Here is a 25,988-nt window from a genome sequence, read left to right as displayed (position 1 = left end):
CCATTCTCTACGTCTGTGTCTTTATTCCTGTCCTGCCCCTAGGCTCATCAGAACCATTTTTGTTTTTTTAGATTTCATATTATGTGTTAGCATACGGTATTTGTTTTTCTGACTTACTTCACTCTGTATGACAGACTCTAGGTCCATCCATCTCACCACAAATAGCTCAATTGCATTTTTTTATGGCTGAGTAATATTCCATTGCATATATGTACCACATCTTCTTTATCCATTCATCTGTTGATGGACACTTAAGTTGCTTCCACGTCCTGGCTATTGTAAATAGTGCTGCACAATAGACATTGTGGTACATGTCTCTTTCTGAATTATGGTTTTCTCAGGGTATATGCCCAGTAGTGGGATTGCTGGGTCATATGGTAATTTTACTTTTAGTTTTTTAAGGAACCTCCATACTGTTCTCCATAGTGGCTGTATCAATTTACATTCCCACCAACAGTGCAAGAGGGTTCCCTTTTCTCCACACCCTCTCCAGCATTTATTGTTTGTAGATTTTTTGATGATGGCCATTCTGACCGGTGTGAGGTGATATCTCATTGTAGTTTTGATTTGCATTTCTCTAATGATTAGTGATGTTGAGCATCCTTTCATGTGTTTGTTGGCAATCTGTATATCTTCTTTGGAGAAATGTCTATTTAGGTCTTCTGCCCGTTTTTGGATTGGGTTGTTTGTTTTTTTGATATTGAGCTCCATGAGCTGCTTGTAAATTTTGGAGATTAATCTTTTGTCAGTTGCTTCGTTTGCAAATGTTTTCTCCCATTCTGAGGGTTGTGTTTTCGTCTTCTTTGTGGTTTCCTTTGCTGTGCAAAAGATTTTAAATTTAATTAGGTCCCATTTGTTTATTTTTATTTCCATTTCTCTAGGAGGCGGGTCAAAAAGGATCTTGCTGTGATTTATGTCATAGAGTGCTCTGCCTATGTTTTCCTCTAAGAGTTTTATAGTGTTTAGCCTTACACTTAGGTCTTTAATCCATTTTGAGTTTATTTTTGTGTATGATGTTAGGAAGTGTTCTAATTTCATTCTTTTACATGGAGCTGTCCAGTTTTTCCAGCACCACTTATTGAAGAGGCTGTCTTTTCTCCACTGTATATTCCTGCCTCCTTTATCAAAGATAAGGTGACCATATGTGTGTGGGTTTATCTCTGGGCTTTCTATCCTGTTCCATTAATCTATATTTCTGTTTTTGTGCCAGTACCATACTGTCTTGATTACTGTAGCTTTGTAGTATAGTCTGAAGTCAGAGAACCTGATTCCTCCAGCTCCGTTTTTCTTTCTCAAGATTGCTTTGACTATTCGGGGTCTTTTGTGTTTCCATACAAATCGTGAAATTTTTTGTTCTAGTTCTGTGAAAAATGGCATTGGTAATTTGATAGGGATTGCACTGAATCTGTAGATTGCTTTGGGTAGTACAGTCATTTTCACAATATTGATTCTTCCAATCCAAGAACATGGTATATCTCTCCATCTGTTGGTATCATCTTTAATTTCTTTCATCAGTGTCTTATAGTTTTCTGCATACAGGTCTTTTGTCTCCCTAGGTAGGTTTATTCCTAGGTATTTTACTCTTTTTGTTGCAATGGTAAATGGGAGTGTTTCCTTAATTTCTCTTTCAGATTTTTCATCATTAGTGTATAGGAATGCAAGAGATTTCTGTGCATTAATTTTGTATCCTGCTACTTTACCAGATTCATTGATTAGCTCTAGTAGTTTTCTGGTAGAATCTTTAGGATTCTCTATGTATAGTATCATGTCATCTGCAAACAGTGACAGCTTTACTTCTTCTTTTCCAATTTGGATTCCTTTTATTTCTTTTTCTTCTCTGATTGCTGTGGCTAAAACTTCCAAAACTATGTTGAATAATAGTGATGAGAGTGGACATCCTTGTCTTGTTCCTGATCTTAGAGGAAATGGTTTCAGTTTTTCATCATTGAGAACAATGTTGGCTGTGGGTCTGTCATATATGGCTTTTATTATGTTGAGGTAGGTTGCCTCTATGCCTACTTTCTGGAGAATTTTTATCATAAATGGGTGTTGAATTTTGTCAAAAGCTTTTCTGCATCTATTGAGATTACCATATGGTTTTTATCCTTCAATTTGTGAATATGATGTATCACAATGACTGATTGGCATATACTGAAGAATCCTTGCATTCCTGGGATAAACCCCACTTGATCATGGTGTATGATCCTTTTAATGTGCTGTTGGATTCTGTTTGCTAGTATTTTGTTGAGGAATTTTGCATCTATGTTCATCAGTGATATTGGCCTGTAGTTTTTTTGTGTGTGTGTGTGACATCTCTGTCTGGTTTTGGTATCAGGGTGATGGTGGCCTCATAGAATGAATTTGGGAGTGTTCCTCCCTCTGCTATATTTTGGAAGAGTTTGAGAAGGATAGGTGTTAGCCCTTCTCTAAATGTTTGATAGAATTCACCTGTGAAGCCATCTGGTCCTGGGCTTTTTGTTTGTTGGAATATTTTTAATCACAGTTTCAATTTCAGTGCTTGTGATTGGTCTGTTTATATTTTCTATTTCTTCCTGGTTCAGTCTCGGAAGGTTGTGCTTTTCTAAGAATTTGTCCATTTCTTCCAGGTTGTCCATTTTATTGGCATATAGTTGCTTGTAGTAATCTTTCATGATCCATTGTATTTCTGCAGTGTCAGTTGTTACTTCTTTTTCACTTCTAATTCTGTTGAGTCTTCTCCCTTTTTTTCTTGATGAGTCTGGCTAATGGTTTATCAATTTTGTTTATCTTCCCAAAGAACTAGCTTTTAGTTTTATTGATATTTGCTACTGTTTCCTTCATTTCTTTTTCATTGATTTCTGATCTGAGCTTTATGATTTCTTCTGCTAACTTTGGGGTTTTTGTTGTTGTTCTTCTTTTCTCTAATTGCTTTAGGTGTAAGGTTAGGTGGTTTATTTGAGATTTTTCTTTTCTCTTGAGGTAGGATTGCTATAAACTTCCCTCTTAGAACTGCTTTTGCTGCATCCCATAGGTTTTGGGTCATCGAGTTTTCACTGTCACTTGTTTCTAGGTAATTTTTTTTTGAAGTAAAGAAAAAGGTGGAATTTAATCTTTATTTACAGGACACTGCAAGGTATGAAATTCCACATAGAAATAAGAAGCCCATTGAGAGGAGAAGCTTCATACAGTATGTACAGTTTAGAACTGTTCAAGTATAGTTTCTTTGTAAAAAGTGCTACAATAACAAACCACACGTAAAAAGAGTTCTTAGTAGAGAAACAGTAAGACAAACTTCTACCAAACATAGTATACAACAAACAACTTTATGCCTCAGAGGTACAATCTAAAAGCTGAAGGCCCCAGCAGTGCCATCCTGAACTTGGAATGTATACCCTTCAGAGGTAGTTTCCAGCACAACATTTTGATCTTCCTCTTCTTCCACAGAGAAATACTTCTCAATCAAGTTTAATGAAGCTTTGTACACAGACTCATTTTCATGGTTTTGTACAGCTTCAATTTTGTCCAAACCTCCACATTCTTCAATCATTATACTAAGTTTCTCAGTTTCACCTAGTTTCTCAGCAGCCTGAAAGATATCTGAAATGGCAGCCAGAATAACCAGAATAATTTTGGTGTCTTTTGCAGTTAGGAGGTTCATCAATGGTTCTATTATGCCACAATGAACAAGGTATACGATCTGCTCAACTGTTCCGCCACTTGTATAGTGGGTCACAGCCCATACAGCTTCCTTTTGTGTCTTAAAGTCTGTCTTAGAGAGAACGCCAACAAGGAATGGGACTAATCCATGATTTACGACTTGTTATATCTTGTCCTGGCGGGCAGCCGTGATGTTTGACATTGTCCACGTAGCTTCCTTCTGAATATTAGTTTTGGAGTTTGTTAGCAGGCTGGGAAAGATGGCAAGTGCTCCTGCATCCATTACAACCTGAGTCTGTTCATCTGTCCCAGTGACAATATTCCCTATGGCTCTTAGCATGGGAATCACAATTAGCAATTCAGTAGCTCCTAAAAGCTTCACAAGTTGGGGTACAACCCCAGTTTTCACAACCATTTCAATCCATTCATTTGGACCATTGGTAAGGTAGGAAATAGCCCAGCAGGTATCAGCTAAAACTTCTGGATCATCGTGATGCAGGAGACGAACTAAAGTAGGAAGAATTTGCTCAACAGCGTCTAAGGGGGGGGTGCGGGATTCTTGTTGTGACAAAGATTTGAAAGTGTCCAGGTAAGATTACGTAAGTAACCACATGCTAAAGATGATGTATCAGGAACCGCCAAAAGTGCCAAGAGCGGGTCAACTGCACCATACTTAATAACCAAGTCTCGGAAAACTGAGCCATCACCTGCAATGTTTCCTAGAGCCCATACAGCTTGTTCACTGATGTGAGCATGGGGAGATGCCAACAGAGAAATGAATGCTGGGATAGCACCTCCATCTACCACAGCCTTGGTCTGTTTTGATGTCCCGGAAGCAATGTTAGTGAGGGCCCAAGCAGATTCAAACTGAATGGGACTACAGTCAGTTCTGCCCAAGAAGGACACAGTTTTGGAATCAAACCAGCCCAGATTATGCTGTCTATTGGGGGCTGTTTTTCCCTAGAAAGCAGTTTCCTAGCAGCTTGAGTAGCTTGGAGCTGGCTTTCCAAATGGTTGCTATTTATGCCTTTGACAATGTCATCAACAGACCAATTTACAGCGCCCTGGTTGTTGTGGTTCTCCTGCAGTGGAGAAGCAGCATCATCTGGAAAAGAGCTGACATTTCTCCTTTTCAGCATCTGGTCATCCTTCTTAGCTTTCTGGAACTCCACATTAACCTCTATGCAGTGCTGCCTCATTTCTGTACTGTCTTTCCCCTTGTTCCTGAATCTGTTAAGGCAGGCAGCTGGTGAATTAGCATTCTCATTGGTGGACATGGTTATGAGACAAAAGGAGAAAGCTACACAGCTGGCTCAAGCTTCCACAGGAAGTGGTGTGGGGCACACAGGCTGAGGATCAGCTGCCCTCAAAATGTCCACCACGGTCAGCCTGAGGACGGTATCTCTAGGTAGTTTTTGATTTCCTCTTTGATTTCTTCAGTGATCTCTTGGTTATTTAGTAGTGTATTGTTTAGCCTCCATGTGTTTGTCTTTTTTACAGTTTTTTTTTCCTGTAATTGATATCTAGTCTCATAGCGTTGTGGTTGGGAAAGATACTTGATACAATTTCAATTTTCTTAAATTTACCAAGGCTTGATTTGTGACCCAAGATATGATCTATCCTGGAGAATGTTCCATGAGCACTTGAGAAGAAAGTGTATTCTGTTGTTTTGGGATGGAATGTCCTATAAATATCAATTAAGTCCATCTTGTCTAATGTGCCATTTAAACTTTGTGTTTCCTTATTTATTTTCATTTTGGATGATCTGTCCATTGGTGAAAGTGGGGTGTTAAAGTCCCCTACTATGATTGTGTTGCTGTCAATTTCCCCTTTTATGGCTGTTAGTATTTGCCTTATGTATTGAGGTGCTCCTGTGTTGGGTGCATAAATATTTACAATTGTTATATCTTCTTCTTGGATTGATCCCTTGATCATTATGTAGTGTCCTTCTTTGTCTCTTGTAATATAGTTTTTATTTTAAAGTCTATTTTATCTGATATGAGTATTGCTACTCCAGCTTTCTTTTGATTTCCATTTGCATGGAATATCTTTTTCCATCCCATCACTTTCAGTCTGTATGCATCCCTAGGTCTGAAGTGGGTCTCTTGTAGACAGCATATATATGGGTCTTGTTTTTGTATCCATTCAGCCAGTCTACGTCTTTTGGTTGGAGCATTTAATCCATTTACATTTAACATCATTATCGATATGTATGTTCCTATTACCATTTTCTTAATTGTTTTGGGTTTGTTTTTGGAGGTCTTTTCCTTCTCTTGTGTTTCCTCCCTAGAGAAGTTCCTTTAGCATTTGTTGTAAATCTGGTTTGGTGGTGCCTAATTCTCTTAACTTTTGCTTGTTTGTAAAGGTTTTAATTTCTCCGTCGAATCTGAATGAGATCCTTACTGGGTAGAGTAATCTTGGTTGTAGGTTTTTCCCTTTCATCACTTTAAATATGTCCTGCCACTCCCTTCTGGCTTGCAGAGTTTCTGCTGAAAGATCAGCTGTTAACCTTATGGGGATTCCCTTGTATGTTATTTGTTGCTTTTCCCTTGCTGCTTTTAATATTTTTTCTTTGTATTTAAGTTTTGATAGTTTGATTAATATGTGTCTTGGCATGTTTCTCCTTGGACTTATCCTGTATGGGACTCTCTGCGCTTCCTGGACTTGACTATTTCCTTTCCCATGTTAGGGAAGTTTTTGACTATAATCTCTTCAAATATTTTCTCAGACTCTTTCTTTTTCTCCTCTTCTTCTGGGACCCCTATAATTTGAATGTTGGTGCGTTTAATGTTGTCCCAGAGGTCTCTGAGACTGTCCTCAATTCTTTTCATTCTTTTTTCTTTATTCTGCTCTGCGGTAGTTATTTCCACTATTTTATCTTCCAGGTCCCTTATCCGTTCTTCTGCCTCAGTTATTCAGCTACTGATTCCGTCTAGAGAATTTTTAATTTCACTTATTGTGTTGTTCATCATTGTTTGTTTGCTCTTTAGTTCTCCTAGGTCCTTGTTAAACGTTTCTTGTATTTTCTCCATTCTATTTCCAAGATTTTGGATCATCTTTATTATCATTACCCTGAATTCTTTATCAGGTGGACTATTTCCTCTTCATTTGTTTGGTCTGGTGGGTTTTTACCTTGCTCCTTCATCTGCTGCATATTTCTCTGGCTTCTTATTTTGTGTAACTTATGACCCCTTTAGGGTCTCCTTTTCACGGGCTGCAGGTTCGTTGTTCCTGTTGTTTTTGGTGTCTGCCCCCAGTGGGTGAGGTTGGGTCAGTGGCTTGTGTAGGCTTCCTGATGGAGGGGACTGGTGCCTGTGTTCTGGTGGGTGGGCCTGAATCTTGTCTTTCTGGTGGGTGGGGCTGCATGTGGCAGTGTGTTTTGCGGTGTCTGTGAACTTAGAATGATTTTAGGCAGCCTCTCTGCTAATGGGTGGGGTTTGTGTTCCTGTCTTGCTAGTTGTTTGGCATGGGGCATCCAGCACTGGAGCTTGCTGGCTGTTGAGTGGAGCTGGGTCTTAGCGTTGAGACGAAGATCTTTGGGAGAGCTCTTGCCAATTGATATTACATGGGGCTGAGAGGTCTTTGGTGGTACAATGTCCTGAACTCGGCTCTCCCACCTTGGAGGCTCAGGCCTGACACCAGGCCAGAGCACCAAGACCCTGTCAGCCACACAGGAGGTTAATTAACTGTGTGTATACTACATCTTCCACCAAAAATGCTGTTTCATGAAGAGGCCTCCTAGAATCACCTAGAAAAAACCACCTATGTTTTCTTAAAGGAGTTTTATGGTTTCAGGTCTATGTTCAAGTCTTTAATCTGTAAGCAAAAACATCATACTCTGCAATTCTGCTGCAAAGCTTATAGACTTCCCTGTACTTCTTCCACTACTTGGAGTGGCAGTAGACATTGGGCTGGCTGCAGTATTATTCATCTGTGGCTTAAATGGACAGGTCACTTGCTGGCTTTATTCCAGATAGCTCATCTCTGCTCTAAGAATACTTGTAGACTTGGCTGCATGTCCCGCATAGAGAATGTGTGGGTAGAGTTGGTGCGGTTTCTGCGGTGGTGGCCCGGGACATGCTTGGAAAGGGGCGGGTGGGGGCCTGAGAGTGTCTAAAGGGAAAGGGTGGCTGGGCGCGGACGGTGGGGGCAAGATGGCACGAGCCTGACTCTCTCTAGATTTTCTATACTTATTGAACCAGTTTTCAAACTTTAATAGAAAACTATAAGTTTTGTTAATGTTTTCAGATTTATTAGCATATATTTTGAATTACATACACTTTTAAGAAATAACTTTGTATCTATTCTTGTTTTTTTTTTTTTTTTTTAAATTTTATTTATTTATTTATTTATTTATTTATTTATTTATTTATTTATTTTTGGCTGTGCTGGGTCTTTGGTTCGTGCGAGGGCTTTCTCCAGTTGCGGCAAGTGGGGGCCACTCTTCATCGCGGTGCGGGGACCGCTCTTCATCGCGGTGCGTGGGCCTTTCACTATCGCGGCCCCTCCCGTCGCGGGGCACAGGCTCCAGAAGCGCAGGCTCAGCAGCCGTGGCTCACGGGCCCAGCCGCTCCGCGGCATGTGGGATCCTCCCAGACCAGGGCTCGAACCCGCATCCCCTGCATTAGCAGGCAGACTCTCAACCACTGCGCCACCAGGGAAGCCCTCTATTCTTGTTTTTACTTGTGGTTTTTTTTCTCTTTTTCTATTAGATTTAGCGGAGTTATATTTTATCAGTTCTTTTCACTGTACCTGTTTGCAGACAGACTGATATCATTTGTGCTTTTATCTTTATTACTTCCTCTATTTTCCTCTTAGAATTTTATCCTTTGCCTATATATCTTATATTTTATGCTTATTTTTCCATTCTTTTCTGATAATAAAAATATTAAAATTATGCATTTTCCCATAAAGTACTACTGGGGCTGTATAATATATCCCACTATGAAGCACTTCACAACAACAGCAAAAAAAAATGCAGAAAAACCCAAGAAAACAGATTTTTCTTTCATTTCCCTCACCATTTTAACACGTGTAGTAATAGTTTCTATTACTGAACAGCATCAATAAAAATGACTTATCAAAATGTGATTTTCTATTATGATATAACCAGACATATGAAGCTCATTGCTGTATCACTCTAAGGTTGTTGCCGACTCATTATATTATATACAGTGAATATATACATAGTGTACTTTCTGAGTACAGTTCTAGCATTACTTCTCCTTACCAGCTGCTTGTTTTTAATTTATGACCATGGCATCATGGAACCAATTGTTTTCTGTCTTCTCATTGGTTTCTGGAAGGTTTTATGACAGCTGCGTACACTTCTTGTATATGTATAGGATCACAGATGCGCTTTTTATTTGTTATCCTAATTCCTGGTGTCACCATTTTTTTTCCTACTCTCATTTCCTTTTGTCCCATTTTATTCATACACTTTTTTTTTTGGCCGCACCATGCAGCTTGTGGGATCTCTGTTCCCCGATCAGGGATTGAACCCGGGCCACGGCAGTGAAAGCACCAAATCCTAACCACTGGACCACCAGGGAACTCCCCATCCACTTATTTTAAATTTTATTTTATCTTGTTGCATTTTATATGTTTAAGTAAGCTATTTTATACTCCTTCTGGAATAAGATGGGTATAAAATAAATACAGTTTACAAAATTAAGAAAGTGACATTCTGGACTTTTTGGAGTATAAAGTAGCTGATTTATGTAAGTAGGCTTAAAAAAACACTCTGCTATTTAAGATGGGCAAAGTCATGGTCCCAGTGCCAAGAAAAATCAATTCAACATGAAAGGCAACTCAAAGCAATCAGAAAATTCTTTGCCATATTTGTGTTTCCTTTGGAAGGTGATGGAGATGGCCTTTTCCACTGCTGAGATTCCCCACCATGCCGCCATACCCCCCTGCCTCCTGGCTCAGAACAAGGCTGGCCTGCCTACATTACCAGAATGGAGTTACCTTTAAAAATTCTTTGAAGTCTGTGTGTTCATCTGTCTTCTGCTGTAACAGAGCTGCTCCATTCAGCTGACAGCTGCAGAACCGGATGTAAGCCTGCATGTGGGACAGCTCAGCTGCCAGGATGTCCCCAATCATCTGCACGGGCATCTTCTCACCCCCAGTCTTCTTCCGTACTCGCAAGGCCCTGCAACCAACACACACTCTCACTTCCCATTTCTAACTGAATGTGCTTTGCAAATGAAGGATGAATACCTTGCGAGACTAATGGTAATGACAACCAGTGAGTTACCTAAAAATCTCTGGCACCATGAGGGAAAAGTCAGGAGGAGGAGGCAGCGAGGGCCTAAAGCCCTGCCTGCCCAGCCAACCTGGGTGAGCTGCTAGAAAGAAGAAGAAGAAAATGAAGTCTGCGCACTTGGGTGTTCCTAGGTCTTTGGAATTGTTTTGGATTCAGCTTAATTTCTTAGCAAAGTTTCTTTTGAAAATTTTCTAACTTGTTTTCAGCTGAAGCAAGAAGAAAGAAATTTCCACCCTCTGTAAGGGAAAAAGGGGAGCAGGTGCCCACAGAGGCCAGGTGTGGAGGCGGCATCGTTCCCGGAGAGATGCTGAGCCCCAAGGAGGGCGGAGAGGCAGCAAGTGCTGGGACTGCTCATGCCTCCCCACAGAAGCCTGTCCTCATGGGCATAAGGGACAGAAAATCACCGAAGGGAATGGAATTTCACTCTGGACTTAGGAGAGTGCCAGACCAGCCAGTTATGTCTAGGCCATGAGCTGCAGCTTCTCTCCTGACTCTGTCTGATGCAGAGTCAAGTATATTTTGGAACCATATGTTGACATATTGTTTGTTTAATGATTTAAGTTTTCCTTTGCTTAATCAAATATTTTCTTTGTTATATTTCTTTACTTCAATAATTATGCATTTCAGAGTTAGAGAGCATTTCATAAAATGATAATAAAATTAAAAGCCTGAGGCAGGGACTTCCCTGGTGGCGCAGTGGTTAAGAATCCACCTGCCAGTGCAGGGGACATGGGTTCGGGCCCTAGTCTGGGAAGATCCCACATGCTGTGGAGCAACTAAGCCCATGCGCCACAACTACTGAGCCTGTGTTCTAGAGCCCGCGAGCCACAACTATTAAGCCCGTGCGCTGCAACTACTGAAGCCCGTGCACCGAGAGCCCAGGCTCTGCAGCAGAAGCCACTGAAATGAGAAGCCTGCACACCGCAATGAAGAGTAGTCCCTGCTCACCACAACTAGAGAAAGCCCGCATACAGCAACGAAGACCCAACGCAGCCAAAAATAAAATAAATAAATTTATATATATTAAAAAAAAAGCCCGAGGGAACAGAAAACAGTGAAAGTTCTTTGCTAAGCAGCCCTGGCTGCAGAGAGTTAGGTGTGAGTCTCAGCCCTGGGGCTGGGGGCATCCACTGCAACGACAGGAGATGCTCACGACTCACTTCAGCAGCTTCGTGTTAGACATGATGAGCTCCTTCCAGTTCACAAAGATCAAGGCCATTTCTCCTTCAGTGAGAAAACCTGGTTCTGCCATTCGTTTCTGAAAAACCTAAATTCAGAACACAAGGGAAAGAAGTCAGCTTAAGTGCAGTACACACAGCCTGTGTGGTCTAAATAAAACATTATCTTCATACACTAAAACTAGGAAGATCATGGCACTTTTAAATAAACATATTGTGACTGTTAAATTTTAAATTGCAAAATTTCCCTACTTTTTGCTCTTTCGTCTCCTATCAGGGCTGATTCTAAGGACTGAATCCAGCAGTCTCATCAAGAGGAGGAGATTCTCATACCTACCTCCTCAGGGTGTTAAACAGGCTAAATAAACCATGGGCATAAAGCACCCACACACTGGAAGAGCCTTCAGCACTGAGGGAGCATGACCGTGGTCAGGCAGAGCACCTCAGGGGTCTGGAGGCAGTTGGTGAGAAGTGCACCAGAAGAAAGAGTCATGCCTTCTCCTATCCTCAAGACTGGCCACCAAGCACATGTGGATTTCAGAGGTTAAATGATAACACTTTGGTAATCCATAGCACTTAAGGTTTCACAAAGCTCTGATATGCACATACATGCATATGCTGGTGTGGGTGTACATGCACACGTGTGGGTGTACATGCACACGTGTGTGTGTGGGTTTCTCAATTAACTTCATAGATGATGTAGGTCATGCTGACTCAGGTATTATTATTCCCAATTGACCCACGAAGAAATAAAAGCTGAGAGAGTAATTTGTTCAAGGTCACAAAGCTAGAATGTGGAGGAGCCAGAACTAAAACAACTTTTTGATTCTAAGTTCAAGTTTCCACTGAACAACTAGGGAATGACTTTAAAAGCCTTACGGAAATGGTGAAGTCATCTGAGACAACTCTTCTCACGTGAAATCTCTCCAAAATACACATGACGTTACCCTCCATTGAAACTGTTCTAAATTAATGTTTACTGCATTGAGTTGAACCTGGATTCAAAGAACTCAGATAAAAGTGCCTCTACGGTTCCAGAATCAGACTGAAGATGTCTGGACACTCCTATGAGGGAGAGCCCTGGAAACTAGGTCGATCTGCTCTGAGGTTGCTCTTGAAGGCCAGGGAAAGCATCTGATTGTCTGTTCTTTCATTCGCTGATTAATTTATGTTACTGTTTATTCGTTCTGCTTACCTGCTTTGTGCCAGCCTCAGTGAGGTAAGCAGAGGAGGATGAGGTGGCTGGGTCCTCTGGGGACCTCCATGGGGCCCTCCATGGGAACGGTAATGAGAAGCCCTTGCCTGTGGGCAGTGCTTTTTACCCTAACCCCCTGACCCCAACATGATGCCTCACCCCTCAGAGCGTCTTGTGAGGTGCACAGAGTGAGAAGAACCAAGCCCAAGTGGTTAAGAGGCCGGCCTGAGACGGGGAGAGCACCTGGCCCCCGTTCACCTTCTGTGCTAGTCAGAGCGGTTCTCCACACCCATTACAACCCCTTAGGACTGGAATCGGACCAGCAGCAGGGCTGACACTCGTAGGGGTTAATCAAAAAGATGGGCTTTTCTTCCAGGCCATCCATCCTGGTGAGGGAAGTGCAGACATAAACACACCTGGCCACACATAAATTCAGTCCTGTTGGGAAGGCCTGTAAAGGGCCAGGCTACGTTTGGGGTGTAGGACGAAGGACACACAGTCTCTGCCCTCAGGAGCTCACAGGCTGGGGGAAGAAAGACGTTATCAACCGAGACCTGCAGGACAGTGAACGTCTGAGAGGAACGAGTGTGCCATGTCTGAGATCCCAGCCCGAATTCAGGGGAGAGAACGAATCGGGGGCAGGCCTTGCTGGGGCAGATGCAGGACTCAGCTTCTGCACCGTGTGCTCTCGAGGTCACGGCCACGTAAACAGTGCACCTGTTGGGCCTGAGTGGGGACACCTGTTCTTTAAGTGTTTTTTTTTTAAACTGGTCTCATCTGAGGGCCCTGACACATTTCGTGGGAACTGAAAGCCATGGAAACAAAAGCATAATAAAAGTATAAAATCTTTGTTTGCTCAAACGCGAATCATTTAAAAGTGCCACTCTAACGGCCGTTGTCTGCTTAGGGGTCACTGGCAACATTAATAGTCACAAACACAGTAAATATATGAGATTTGGGACCTATTTTACAGTACGCTGTTTGGTTTTCCAAACTGATATAAAGGTTAGGTGAACACTCCCACTGCCTCACAATTCCTCTGCAAATAATTAAACTTTATGAAAGCGTCAGGTGCCAGAAGAGCAGTGCAGACATCGTCAGAGAAAAGCCTGAGGCAGATACATTTGCTGTAGAGCCTTCCCACCTACTCCGTACCCTGGTCTTTCCTGATGGGGCCTCTACCACATCCGACTGAGGCACTGAGTGCCTTTTCTCTCTCTCTTCACTCTGAATTACCTAATCTGGAGAAAGAGCTGACTTCAGATCCTCAAGGCCTCTCCAAGGGTCAGAGGAAGCATTTTGAGGGTGTGAGCGCTCCCATCACTGCTTGAGAATTCCCTCGCCAAAGGTGGTACCTCGCTACGAGGCCCCACCGCCTAAGGAGCCGGCAGAGCCCGCGGCGCCCCTCACTCACCTCCACGACGAGCTGCAGGTCATTCACGTACCGCTCCTCAGTCTCAATCAGCTCATGAATGTAGCCCTGCCTTTTCCTCTCCACTGGCTGCATGGTGTCCAGGGTTTGGAGATCTGCACACCCTGTGGAAAAGCAGGGTAGAGTTTCAAAATATATTTTATCTTCTTTGGAGAAAACAGACATGAATCATCAGATACACGGGGTTTGCAAATGCTGCTGGGAAAGAACCACACGGCCTGCCAAAGGGCCCTGGGACTCGGGCGAACAGCGCACACCTGCGGAAGCGGGATTAACCACCGGCCACTCCAGAGCTCCAGAGCTGCAAATTAGCAACACCTTAACTAGTTGCAACGCCTGCGATGCTCGGTGTGGTCCCAATTTCTTTTCCAAATAAGTAATGACAGAATGAAGGATTTTCAGAAATGGCCTCAAAGAAACCAGAACTGTGCAGAGCCTTGTGAAGAATCCACGCTATTCTCACCATCTTGAGACATTTTCAAAGTATTGTAATGATTAAGTGAACCAAATGCTGGAGACCAGTGTTTTCCAAACTGCAGGTCATGAGCTATTGGTGGGCCAGTCTATCGATTTTTTTAAACAAAAACAAACCAAAATAAATAACTAGAAACTACCACGTGCACAGGATCTGTAAGTATTGTCCTGTGAAAATTTTTAGTTAGGTATGTATTTGAGGATGTAAAATGTATTTCTTACTGTGAGCCACTGTTTAAAAAATGTTTGAGAAACATTTCTCTAGATTTCTCAAAGTTAAGTGCTCAGTTAGGAAAACTAAAGTCTCCAGGGCCCAGCAGTTCCCAGCAAGAGCACTGTCTTAACCCACTGGAACAAAGAACTGGTGGTTTGGGGTACACTGCAGCCACGGGGGCTTTGAGGGCAGTCCCTGGCCATCGCGCATGGCATCAGAGTGAGAAGTACCATAGTCACTTCCGATCAATGTGCAGGCACATGGGAGCTGAGCTCACTGTCGTGCTGGGAAGTGACGTTAACCCAGAGTCATTCAGTAAGAAGCTGAGGGTCTGCCTTACGCCCAGTGGGAGGGGAAAGGCCTCAGAAAGCCCCTCCTCAGGCAAAAAGAAAAAGCAGGTAGGTGCCCAGCAAGGGACAACGTGAGGCGGTAGCAGTGCACGTCCAAAGCGGGAGAGACGGGAGGCAACACGAAGGTCTGGGGAGTGGAGGAAGCAGGAGCAGGGCCGGCCCTGCGGAAACTCCGCAGCCCGCAGTGTTCAGACCGAGGCAGACGCCCTGCATGGGGACAAAGGCACAGAGCCACAGAGGCGGAAAACGCCAGGATCAGACCAGCCTTTTAAGGGGGGGTTCTCTTTCTGTTTTTGATTTTTTATGTATTTTGTATAGATTTGGGCTTTCAGAGAGTCCTCACGAAGACAGCTGTTCTATTTTCTGCACATGCTGCCGACAGCTTTAAAAAAAATTACTCCCACAGTCAAACAACAATTGAATAAGGCAAAAGTCACGTTTGGCGCTACCAAGATGAAATCGCAGTGCCACTCATGTTCAGACTTATCCAGCTTTTCAGGGGACTGTGTTCCATCCTGTTCCGCCAAGGAGACGTGCAGGAATGAGCGAGAGCTGGGGACGAGCAAGGCTAACACAGGTCCCTGCCTGACCCGGCTGTGTGCAGCCAGGAGGCTGGACGCCAAGGCCGACGCCTGACGGGGAATGTTGCTGATCACGTCGCCACCCAGCTGACGCTGGTGGAGCAATCGTAACAGCTTCTAAGGTTGCCCTACCACTTTGCTAGTGGTTTACAAATCTCGGTCCTTCACATTCTGCCACATCCACATACTATCTCTACTATTATTTATGTAATATTTTTGTTCATGTTTGAGCTAAATGTCTAGGAAATCATGGGTTTGATGTGTTATGTTTCTTCTAATAGTCACTACCATAAACATATAACCATTAAAATAAATCGAGTCCTCCTGGGCACTATTTTGTGGGCCATTGTGTTGTGCACCACCAGGATATCACACTTTGGGAATCAATGATTGATGTTAAAACCCACAAGCATTGGCCTATCTATTCAGTATCTTAGGATAATAGGAAAAGTCTCAGGTAGTTTATCGTTTCTAAGGCTGGGACGTACATGACATTAGCTTCATCAGGATGAATGTGGGACAATCCTTGTACTCCGCTAGCTGACACCTTTGCATTTCATTACAATGGTTCTTAAATTTTTATTCTCCAAGTTTCCAACCTGACCCCTACCCCCACTTTCAGATGCTCTCACCTCTGACATAAGGGGAAAAAAAATAAAGGCACGATGCCCCTTCTACTTCCAGCCCCATCTTCTTACTCACTCATCCCTGTACTTCCTTCCCGTGTCAGGGGGTGAGGGGATCCCTACTTCTTCTAAAGCCAGCATCCCTAAACTGCCCCCTCCTGCAGGACCCTTCCCTGCCCTTCACACTTCCATCTTCAGTCTTCACTGGTCCCTCTAGTCTGTGAACATGGTTATGTGTCCCTCCTACCACAATATTTAAAACAAACAAGCACCCTTCCTGCAACCCTGCTCCCTCCACAAACACCTGTCTCTAGTCTCATTGCCAAATGTCTGACAGTAGAGGGGTCTGACACTCACTCCCCCCGCCCCCAGCTCTCTCTGTCACTTCTCCAACTTAAGGTACTCTGGTTTCTGTCCCACCACTCCACTGACACTGCTCTTGTGAAGGTAATGATGACCTTGAGCATGGCCAAGTGCAGAGTCCCCCTTGGGAGCTGGCGTCCTCCTGCACCTGCCCAGAGCCCTGACACCTGTAATGAGCTGCTGCTTCCAACACTCGAGTCTCTCCCTCAGCCTTTGTCACTCTCCTCTTTCTGGTGTTTCCTTCTGCATTTCTGCCTCTGACTGCCTCCAGGCTCTCTGGTCCCCACAATCCAGCAAATACTAAAATGTGTTCCTGGCATTCCTGACCTGCAAGGTCAAACGAATCTGGCTTTGCATTTCTCTGCTAGGGTCACAAGGCACATCCGCATACTATGCTCTGAGAAACCCTGCTCTAAAGAAACATTTAATTTGAGTGAACCCAGAGTTCCCAACACTTATTTGACCATAGAACCCTCTGTTTTGAGGGGAGAGTGAATCTTCTGAGAACTGAGGAATTAGGGTTTGTGGATAGAATACACCCCTCTGCCATCCTCTACACCTGCACTGTCCAATACAGGAGCCATTAGCAACATGTGACTACTGAGCACCTGAACCACGGCCAGTCCAAATAGAGAAGAGCTGTAAGTGTAAAATATACACCGGGTTTCAAAGACCCAGTAGAAACATCCCAGAATGTAAAATAATGCATCAGTACAAAAGTTATTATACCGATTACACATTGAAATGATAATATTTTGGATAATGCTGGGTTAAGTAAAACTAATTATTAAAATTAATTCCATCTGTTTCTTTTTACTTTTTAAAATGTAGCTGCTGGAAAATTTTAAATTACATATGGGCTTGTATTTGTGACTTACATTATATTTATATTGAACAGCTCAAGCCAGCCTCTACATTTTTTATTATGTTCTTTCCCTGACAGAATGTTCAATGACTTCTGTTTTTTGCAGAATGAAGTCCTAGCTCGGGGGGAGCACAGGGCTTCGGAGTCTCCGTAATCCAGCGGCAGCCTGCCTCTGACCATGCAGCCCACCTTCTACCCACCCTGGCCTGGGCTCAGTCCTCATGATGTGCTGTACAAACTGTCCATGGCCTGGCTGTTTCCACTCCTGTTGTTGCCTCTGTCCATGGCCCTTCTCTGCACAGAAGCCGTCTCACTACCTCTTCAGGGTGCAGCTCACATGATCCTACTCTGGGGAAACCTTTTCCATCCCCGTCCCCAGACTGCCTCTCCTTCATGTTTTCATGGTACTGGCTTGCGTCTATATTTTATTTTATTTTTTGCATCTATATTTTAATACTTCCTACAATGTAACGTGTATTGTAGTTCTTCTGTATATAGTTAGTATGTCCTTCTCTCCCAGTGGAGGTTAGGGACTGTGTCTAACACAGTCCATAATATCAGACTTAGCAATGTTTTGACCACCGAGGTCAGGAAATACTTGTCGAGTGGAAGACTACTGTGTTGTCCCCAGACCCATTTCTCATCTTTCCCCTGCTCTGCTCCATACTGCAAGGAGGCCAACCTCTAAGGCTACTTTTGTCAGCTCTTTTCTTAGTTGACTTCTGCCTGGGTTTGGCTAATAAGAGGAGACTGAAGACTACAGGGTGGACTAGGGAAAGAGTCCTCCTGCCAGAATGGTGAGATGACAAGAAAGCATTTAGTCCCTGCTGGGTAAAGAACAGAAATGCTGGGGCTGCATCTCACATAAATGTGGAGTTCAAGAATTCCTCAACTCATGAATTAACACAAAAATTGGTCCCTGGCTGGTGAGAACTTCAGGGTGCTTGGCCAAAGAAAATGTACAACTGGTCTGGAGGGTCATTCTCAAAACCTTGGTTCCACAGGATTTACAGAGAAAAACTAAGTCTCGCTAAAGATGAGTTCAAAGTAAAAAATTACAAAAAACAAGGAACAATCAACCATTCATAAAAAACTGAGGATTAGAGCAAAAGGAGATGTAAAATATATATGTTTAAAATAACTCAAGACATATATGAAGGATTTGAAACCCTAATTAGTCTTAAAAACCCAACAGGAAGATTTGAAACAGAAACAAATAAAAAAGTAAATATTATCAAGGAAATAATAAATTAATAGATGAGGCAGCAGATCAAACACATTGGAGGAAACAATTAGTAAATCTGAAAACAGAGCTGAAGAAATTACTTAGAATGCAGCCCAGAAAGACAAAAAGATGGAAAACATAAAATGAAAGCTAAAAGATATGGAGGATGGAATGACAAGGCCCAACATACATCTAATGGGAGTCTAGGAGGGGAGAACAGAAGGAAAGGGAAGAGGTAATAACTGAGATTATAATGGTTGAGAATTTTCTAGAGTTGATGAAAGATATAACTCCACAGATTCAGGAGGAAAAATGACTCCTGATTAGGGAAAAAAATAAAAATAAACCCATACCTAGACTATAAAACACCAAGGAAGAAAAAATTTGTTGAAATAGTAAGAAAGAAAGAGCAGAATAACTATACAGGAACAGCAATCAGACTGGCTGTACACAACTCAACCCAACAATAGGGAGTGTTGAGAAAAAATAACTGTCAAACTAGAATTCTAATTACACTATTGTTCATGGAAGAGGGAGAAATAAAGGTATTTTCAGGCAAAGTTTGACAGCATTTACCACTAGCAGATTTGACTAAAGGAACCATTAAAAAAAATGTACTTTGGGAAGAAAAAAATTGAATAAAAAGGAAAAAAAGAGGGGCTTCCCTGGTGGCACAGTGGTTGAGAATCTGCCTGCCAATGCAGGGGACACGGGTTCGAGCCCTGGTCTGGGAAGATCCCACATGCCGCGGAGCAACTGGGCCTGTGAGCCACAATTACTGAGTCTGCACGTCTGGAGCCTGTGCTCCACAATAAGAGAGGCCACGATAGTGAGAGGCCTGCGCACCGTGATGAAGAGTGGCCCCCGCTTGCCACAACTAGAGAAAGCCCTCGCACAGAAATGAAGACCCAACACAGCCATAAATAAATAAAAATAAATAAATTTTAAAAGGAAAAAAAGAGATGTAAGGAGTGGTAGAAAAAAAATAAGAAAAAGGAATGGTGAGCAAAAATACCAGTAATTATGTGGAAAAAAAATTATTGACAGTAAAAATAACAATAATAATAATGAATAAGTTGGTGGGATAAATTCAATGTTAATTTTTTTAAAAAGAAGCAAAGAAACTGCATGGTAAATGGAAAATGTCAAATAAGCTAGATATAAATAAAAGTATAAAATAGTTCTAATAAATATAAGTGGCTTAAATCTGTCAGTTAAAAGAGAGACTCTAGATTGGACAAAAGAATTCAGCTAGATGCTATTTACAAAGACACCAGAAACGTAAAGTTACAGAAATGTTAGAAGTAAAGGGCTGCGGGACTTCCCTGGTGATCCAGTGGTTAAGAGTCCATCTTCCAATGCAGGGGATGCGGGTTCAATCCCTGGTCAGGGAACTAAGATCCCACATGTCACAGGGGAACTAAGCCTGTGCGCTCTAGAGCCTGAGTGCCACAATTAGAGAGCCCACGTGCTGCAACTCCTGAGTCTGTGCACTCTGGAGCCTGCATTCCACAACTAGAGAGCCCACGTGCTCTAGGGTCCCCACACCACGACTAGGAAGAAGGCCATGCACTGCAGTGAAGAGCCCACATGCTGCAACAACAAAAAAAGATCCCGCATGCTGCAACAAAGATCCCATGTGCCTCAACTAAGACCCAATGCAGCCAAATAAATAAATAAATAAATAAAAGACCTAAAAAAAAAATAAAGGGCTGCAAAAAACTATACAAATGCAAAATATAAAAGAGCAGTGGGGGAAGATTCATTAGCAACAAACTAGGCTTCCAAGGATCTGTATAAGATGACATCACAAACAACTCATGAAAATATAATAACTCTTATTTGCAACTAATGGGAGAGCCTCAAAGTGAGAAATAAAAAACTGATAGAATTACCTCCCTGATAAATTGGGAGATTGGGATTGACATATACATGCTACTATATATAAAATAGATAACAATAAGAACCTGCTGTATAGCACAGGGAACTCTACCCAATACTCTGTAATGGCCTATATGGGAAAAGAATTTTAAAAACAAGTGGATATATGTATATGTATAACTGATTCACTTTACTGTACACCTGAAGCTAACACAACAGGTGGATTGATACTTTCCTTCTTCTTACACCTCACATTCAATCCACCTGTGGCTCTATCTTCAAAACAGATAATAGTGGTCCATAATCTGACCACTTCTTACCTCATCCACCACTGTCATTCTGATCCAAGCCACTGCCATCTTTTGCCTGGACTGCTGAACGAACCTCCTAACAGGTCTCTTTGCTCTGCCCCCTGCCCCCCAACCTCCAATTTAATCTAGCAAGCCAGAGCTATCCTATTAAAACATAGCAGATCATGTCACTCCTTTGATCAAAACCCTTCAATGGGTTCTTCTCACTCTGAGCAAAAGCCAAATTTCTTACAATCAGCCCACAAGAGCCTAAACGGCCTCCCCCATCTCCGCAGATACCTCTCTGTCCTCATTTCCTCCTCCTCCTGCTCCTCCCTTGTTCCAGCCACACTGGCCTCTGTGCTGTTCCTCAAGCATTACAGGCATGCTCCTTGCATGTCCTGTTCCCTCTAGAATGCCTAGAATGATCTTCCAGGTATCCACATGGCTTCCTCCAGATAGCCATCACATCTTTCAAGTCTTTGCTCATATGTCACCATTTCAGAGAAGCTTTATCTGAGTAACCTGTTTAAAATTGAAGTCCCTCTGGATCCACCTCTCCCCACCCAGCACTCCCTTTCCCTAACCTGCTTTATTTTTCTAAGATACTACATACTTAATTGTTTTGTTTGTTTTCTGTCTTACCCTACTCAAATGTCAGCTCCAAGAGGGCAGGAATTTTTGTCTATTTTATAATCTGCTATGTCCCCCGTGCCTGACACATAATAGGTTTTCAACAAGTATTTATAGAATGTGATATAAAGATACACTCTGATATAGTACACTGATATTAACTATAGGCAGTCAGAGAGAATGATGAAAACTTCCTGGGAAGTACTTTCTGGTAGACAGGAAGAATGGGAAAGTAGGAAAAATGAGAGATCATGGCTACTACCATGTCAAAGTTCCCAGAGGAATAATTAGCGGTAGGCTGGGCCACAAGACCCCTGACACTTGTGTTTAGGATGTGGAGACTGAGAGACAAAATATGAATAATGAATAATGGTTATGAAAACTGTGTCCCACTACAGCTGGGAACCACCATTCTAAATTACAGTGCAAGCAAGCAAACAAGATAGCTTAGAAAGGAGGAGAAAGATCTGCGAAGATTCCAAAAAGTGAAGGACAAAAGGCAATTTGTGATGACTGATACAAAGAGGGCTTGTTCAGATTATGTCATAAAGTCCCAGAATAGTCCTTGCCCATTCTGAGGAGACCAACGCCTCTGAACAATGCTATTCTCTGTGTGCCCAAAATTAAGAGCCAGAGTATCACATAATGGTTTTCAGTCTGTGTTTAAGCTCAGTGAAAAGATGAGATTTTAACAGTAAATCCAGATGACTCAACTGCATGCATTTTCTGAAGGCTGCCTTTAATACTGAAGTTTCATCAGGGCACTGGAAATTACTGGGTATCTTATTTTGTAAGAGAATCACCTTTTATCTGCTTGGCAAATATTTACTGAGTGCAAACTGTGTACCAGGTAGCATGCTCCCACCCATGAAGCCATACATATTTGTGGTTTCGTTTTTGGAAATTTAAATAATTCTTGAACAATTTTTTTGTGTCTTTTTTGACACCTGTCAAGTTCTATGTCATCAGGTGTTAGGTTGCTTGTTTAAGCACAAAAAGGGCTATTTTTGTTATAAAATTGGGCTGTTTGTGTGGTTCTAATGCTGCAGACCATCAGAAAGCAAAATATTTGACTATCAGAAAATAGACACATTCTAGAACTTACAAAAGCAGCTCTGTTGACAAATGCAAGTGGATTTGCATTTATCAAAAACAACCACTTTTTTAATTTTTATTTTTGAATCTATGGTAGAATGTTATAAGCCTAAGGACAGCAAAGACCCCCCCCCAACAGTAGACAAAAGTGCAGATTTTGGCCTCAGAAAGCAATTAGTTCAAGCTGATTTTTGCATCACCTTCTAGTCTGCCAGACTTGACCCTGTATCACTGACTCAACTATTAATGTGCTATTCAGAATACAGAATATTACGAAGAGATGTCATGAAACAGTAGTTTCTTCATGTTCACCCAGCACAGAACTTCCAGTTTTAACAATACTAATAACCAACATGTGTGTCACAATTTACAACCTCTGATCAATTCTCTGATTAACAAATATAACTTTGACTCCTACTGTATAAATACATGGAGAATCTGAAGCTTTGGTGGTTAAGTAACTTACTGTAGAATTTAGAGCTACTAAATACCTAAATCTAGGTCTCTTGATTCAAGTCTTACACTTTGAAATGCCAGGCCACTTTAAATGATGCTTACACTGCAATCCTATTTGAGGTGAAACTCTGTCACAACAGCGTGTACAAACCTAACGTGGTCTTAATGCTTGTTGAACTGAATTCTAGAGGAAAAAAGGTTTTAGTATAAATACGTGGAATGCCAAAGAGCCCAAAGCACTGAAAACCAACAGGGCCCTTATTTGCCTTTAACTCTTTTTTGTGTCTACGTAACATAATTGGTCCCTTTACATACCCTTCTACTTGGTTGCATATGCAATTAACAACTTGTATCTAACAGCTAATTTCAAATAGACTGTACCCTTCAGTGCTCTGTATCAGTACGTCCATTACTACAGAACTGACCTGGGGCAAAAGGGGTTTCATATGCACATATGTTTTTTTCTTGGTATTACTAAGCAGACTGCTACACCTCTACTTTACCCAATGGTATGATTATACAACCCATATTTTCCAACTTGTTTATGACTACATAATACTATGCCCAAAACTGCTGAGTCTAGGACACACTAATTCTATAGCACTGCCTGACTCTGATTTCATGGTGGTTAACAGATGACCACTGGTGACACAGGGATCCCAGTAGCAGGTCCTCCCAGTACCTTGAAATGTAACTTGACCAGCCTGGATTCATTTAAAGCAGTTAATTCTCTTTACTCTCTTCTCACCTATATCTTGGAATTTAATGATGATTGTTCTAATTTTGTGATCTGAAGTAACAGCAACTCCAAGTTAGTGAGAAGTGGCTAAGAGCACCAGCTTTGGAGTCAGATGCTGACACAAGTTTTAACTCCATCACTTACTAACCCAGACACACACCCAAAATGTTTAGTCCATCACTTAGGACACAGCAAATGCTTGGTAAATGTTAACTGTAATTTCTAGTATCTATGTGTTAGACACCGAACTGGTATTTCATAAATCCCTTAAGTCTCATCTGTAATACAGGTATTACTATCTTCATTATACAGATGAGGCTAAGGCTCCTAGGGGTGAGCTCACAGAGTCACGATCCAAAGCAGCCCGCCCACTACACTTCCCATTACACTCATTTTAACACTCTTTGATTTTATCACTCTAAGTGATTCTGCCTTTGACAACAGCATTAAAACATTTCTCTTAAGCACCTCTTTCATAATTTGTTGTTCTCGTTTAAAATAAAGTTTTAAAAGTGATTATGAAGATAATTTACTCAATTTAAAAATGGGCAAAGGGGACTTCCCTGGTGGTGCAGTGGTTAAGAATCCACCTGCCAATGCAGGGGACATGGGTTTGAGCCCTAGTCCGGGAAGATCCCACATGCCGTGGAGCAACTAAGCCCATGCACCACAACTACTGAGCCTGTGCTCTAGAGCCTGCGAGCCACAACTACTGAGCCTGCGTGCCACAATTACTAAAGCCCGCACGCCTAGAGCCCGTTCTCCACAACAAGAGAAGCCACCACAATGAGAAGCCTGCACACCACAGCGAGTAGCCCCCGCTCGCCGCAACTAGAGAAAGCCCGTGCACAGCAACGAAGACCCAATGCAGCCAAAAATAAATAAATAAATAGATCGATAGATAAATAATGGGCAAAGGATCTGAACACACATTTCTCCAAAGAAGACATACAATGGCCAACGAGCACATGAAAAGATGCTCAACATCATTAGTCATGGAGGAGGTGCAATTCAAAACCATGAGATATCACTTCATAGCTACAAGGAAGGCTTTAATAAAATGCCAAATAATAACAAGCGTCAGTGAAAATGTGGAGAAACAGAAACGCTTGTACACTGCTGGTGGGAATATAAAATGGTACAGCCACTTTGGAAAACAGTCTGGCAGTTCCCCAAAAAGTCAAACCATTTGACCCAGCAATTTCACTCCTAGGTATATACCCAAGAAAGACGGTGATGTTATGTCCATGCAAAAACTTGTATGCAAATGTACATAGCAGCATTATTCATAATAGCCAAAAAGTAAAAACCCAAATGTCCATCAATTAACATATGGATAAATAAAATGTGGTATATCTAAACAATGGAATATTATTTGGCCATAAAAAGCAATGCAATACCGGTATGTGCTACAGCATTATGTACCTTGAAAAGATTATGCTAAGTGAAATAAACCAATCACAAAAACCCCACATATTTTACGGTTCCATTTATATATGTCCAGAGTAGGCAAATACATGGAGCCAGAGCACAGATTAGCTGGGGCTGCAGGGCAGGCGGGGTGCACAGGAAGATGCGAGGGTGAGAACTAATGGGTTCTGGGTTTCCTTTTGAGGGGATGAAAATGTCCTGTAATTGATTGTGGTAATGGTTGCATAACTCTGTGAATATACCACTGAATGGGTATAGTTGGGGGAACTGTATGGAATGTAAATTATATCTCAATAAAGCTGTTACCAAAAAAGTGATTATGTTCAGCTTTATCCTTCTAGATGTTATTCTTAGAGATTCTTATCCTTGTTTATTAAATTCAGTCCTTGCCTCCTCATCTCTGATTTTTCTTCTTGCCTTTTCATTCGTTCAAATGGTGGTTGTACTGCAGGAACTTATTATGAAAATGGTGGCAATAGTAGCACCCTAGTGTAGATAGAGGTTAAGAGCATGGACTCTGGAGTCGGACCACTTGGGTTTGAACCCAGCTCTACCACTGACTATCTGTGTAACCTTGAACAAGTTATTTAACTTCTCTGTGTTTTCATTTCTATGCCTGTAAAAAGAAAATAGTAATGAGGTAATACATTTGAGGGCCTTAGAAAGGTGCCTAGACTAATAAGTACTCAATAAAGAGCACTGGGACCTCCCTGGTGGTCCAGTGGTAAAGAATCTGCCTTACAATGCAGGGGATGAGGGTTCGACCCCTGGTCAGGGAACTAAGATCTCACATGCCACGGGGCACCTAATCCCGCGTACCACAACTACTGAGCTCGTGCACCTCAACTAGAGAGCCTGTGTGCCGCAAACTACAGAGCCCACACAACCTGGAGCCTGCACGCCACAACTAGAGGGAAAAAACCTGCACCCCACAACTAGAGAGAAGCCTGCATGCCACAACGAAACGTCCCGCACGCCTCAACGAATATTCCGCGTGCTGCAGCTAAGACCTGACACAGCCAAAGATAAATTAAATAAATAAATAAAAAATAAATC

At 42.1% G+C, this 25,988-nt stretch overlaps 1 protein-coding gene and 1 pseudogene across 6 annotated transcripts in view; both read right to left on the bottom strand.

Annotated features, from left to right (window-relative positions):
• ITSN2 (intersectin 2) overlaps positions 1-25,988 on the bottom strand; it is a 162,689-nt gene that overhangs the window by 11,301 nt on the left and 125,400 nt on the right. For all 6 annotated transcript variants that reach the window (XM_057557880.1, XM_057557879.1, XM_057557878.1 and 3 more), the window contains 3 exons: positions 13,692-13,813; positions 11,065-11,171; positions 9,607-9,790 (listed from right to left, as the gene is read on the bottom strand). In XM_057557880.1, the coding sequence (XP_057413863.1) occupies positions 9,607-9,790; positions 11,065-11,171; positions 13,692-13,813 (413 nt within the window). The remainder of the gene's footprint in view (positions 1-9,606; positions 9,791-11,064; positions 11,172-13,691; positions 13,814-25,988) is intronic.
• Positions 3,323-4,918, bottom strand: LOC103003026 (importin subunit alpha-1-like; annotated as a pseudogene).

This window comes from Balaenoptera acutorostrata, chromosome 12, assembly GCF_949987535.1.
Source record: "Balaenoptera acutorostrata chromosome 12, mBalAcu1.1, whole genome shotgun sequence".
Taxonomy (NCBI): Eukaryota; Metazoa; Chordata; class Mammalia; order Artiodactyla; family Balaenopteridae; genus Balaenoptera; species Balaenoptera acutorostrata.
The sequence above is the reverse complement of the archived record's forward strand: the minus strand, read 5'-3'. Positions and strand labels throughout refer to the sequence as shown.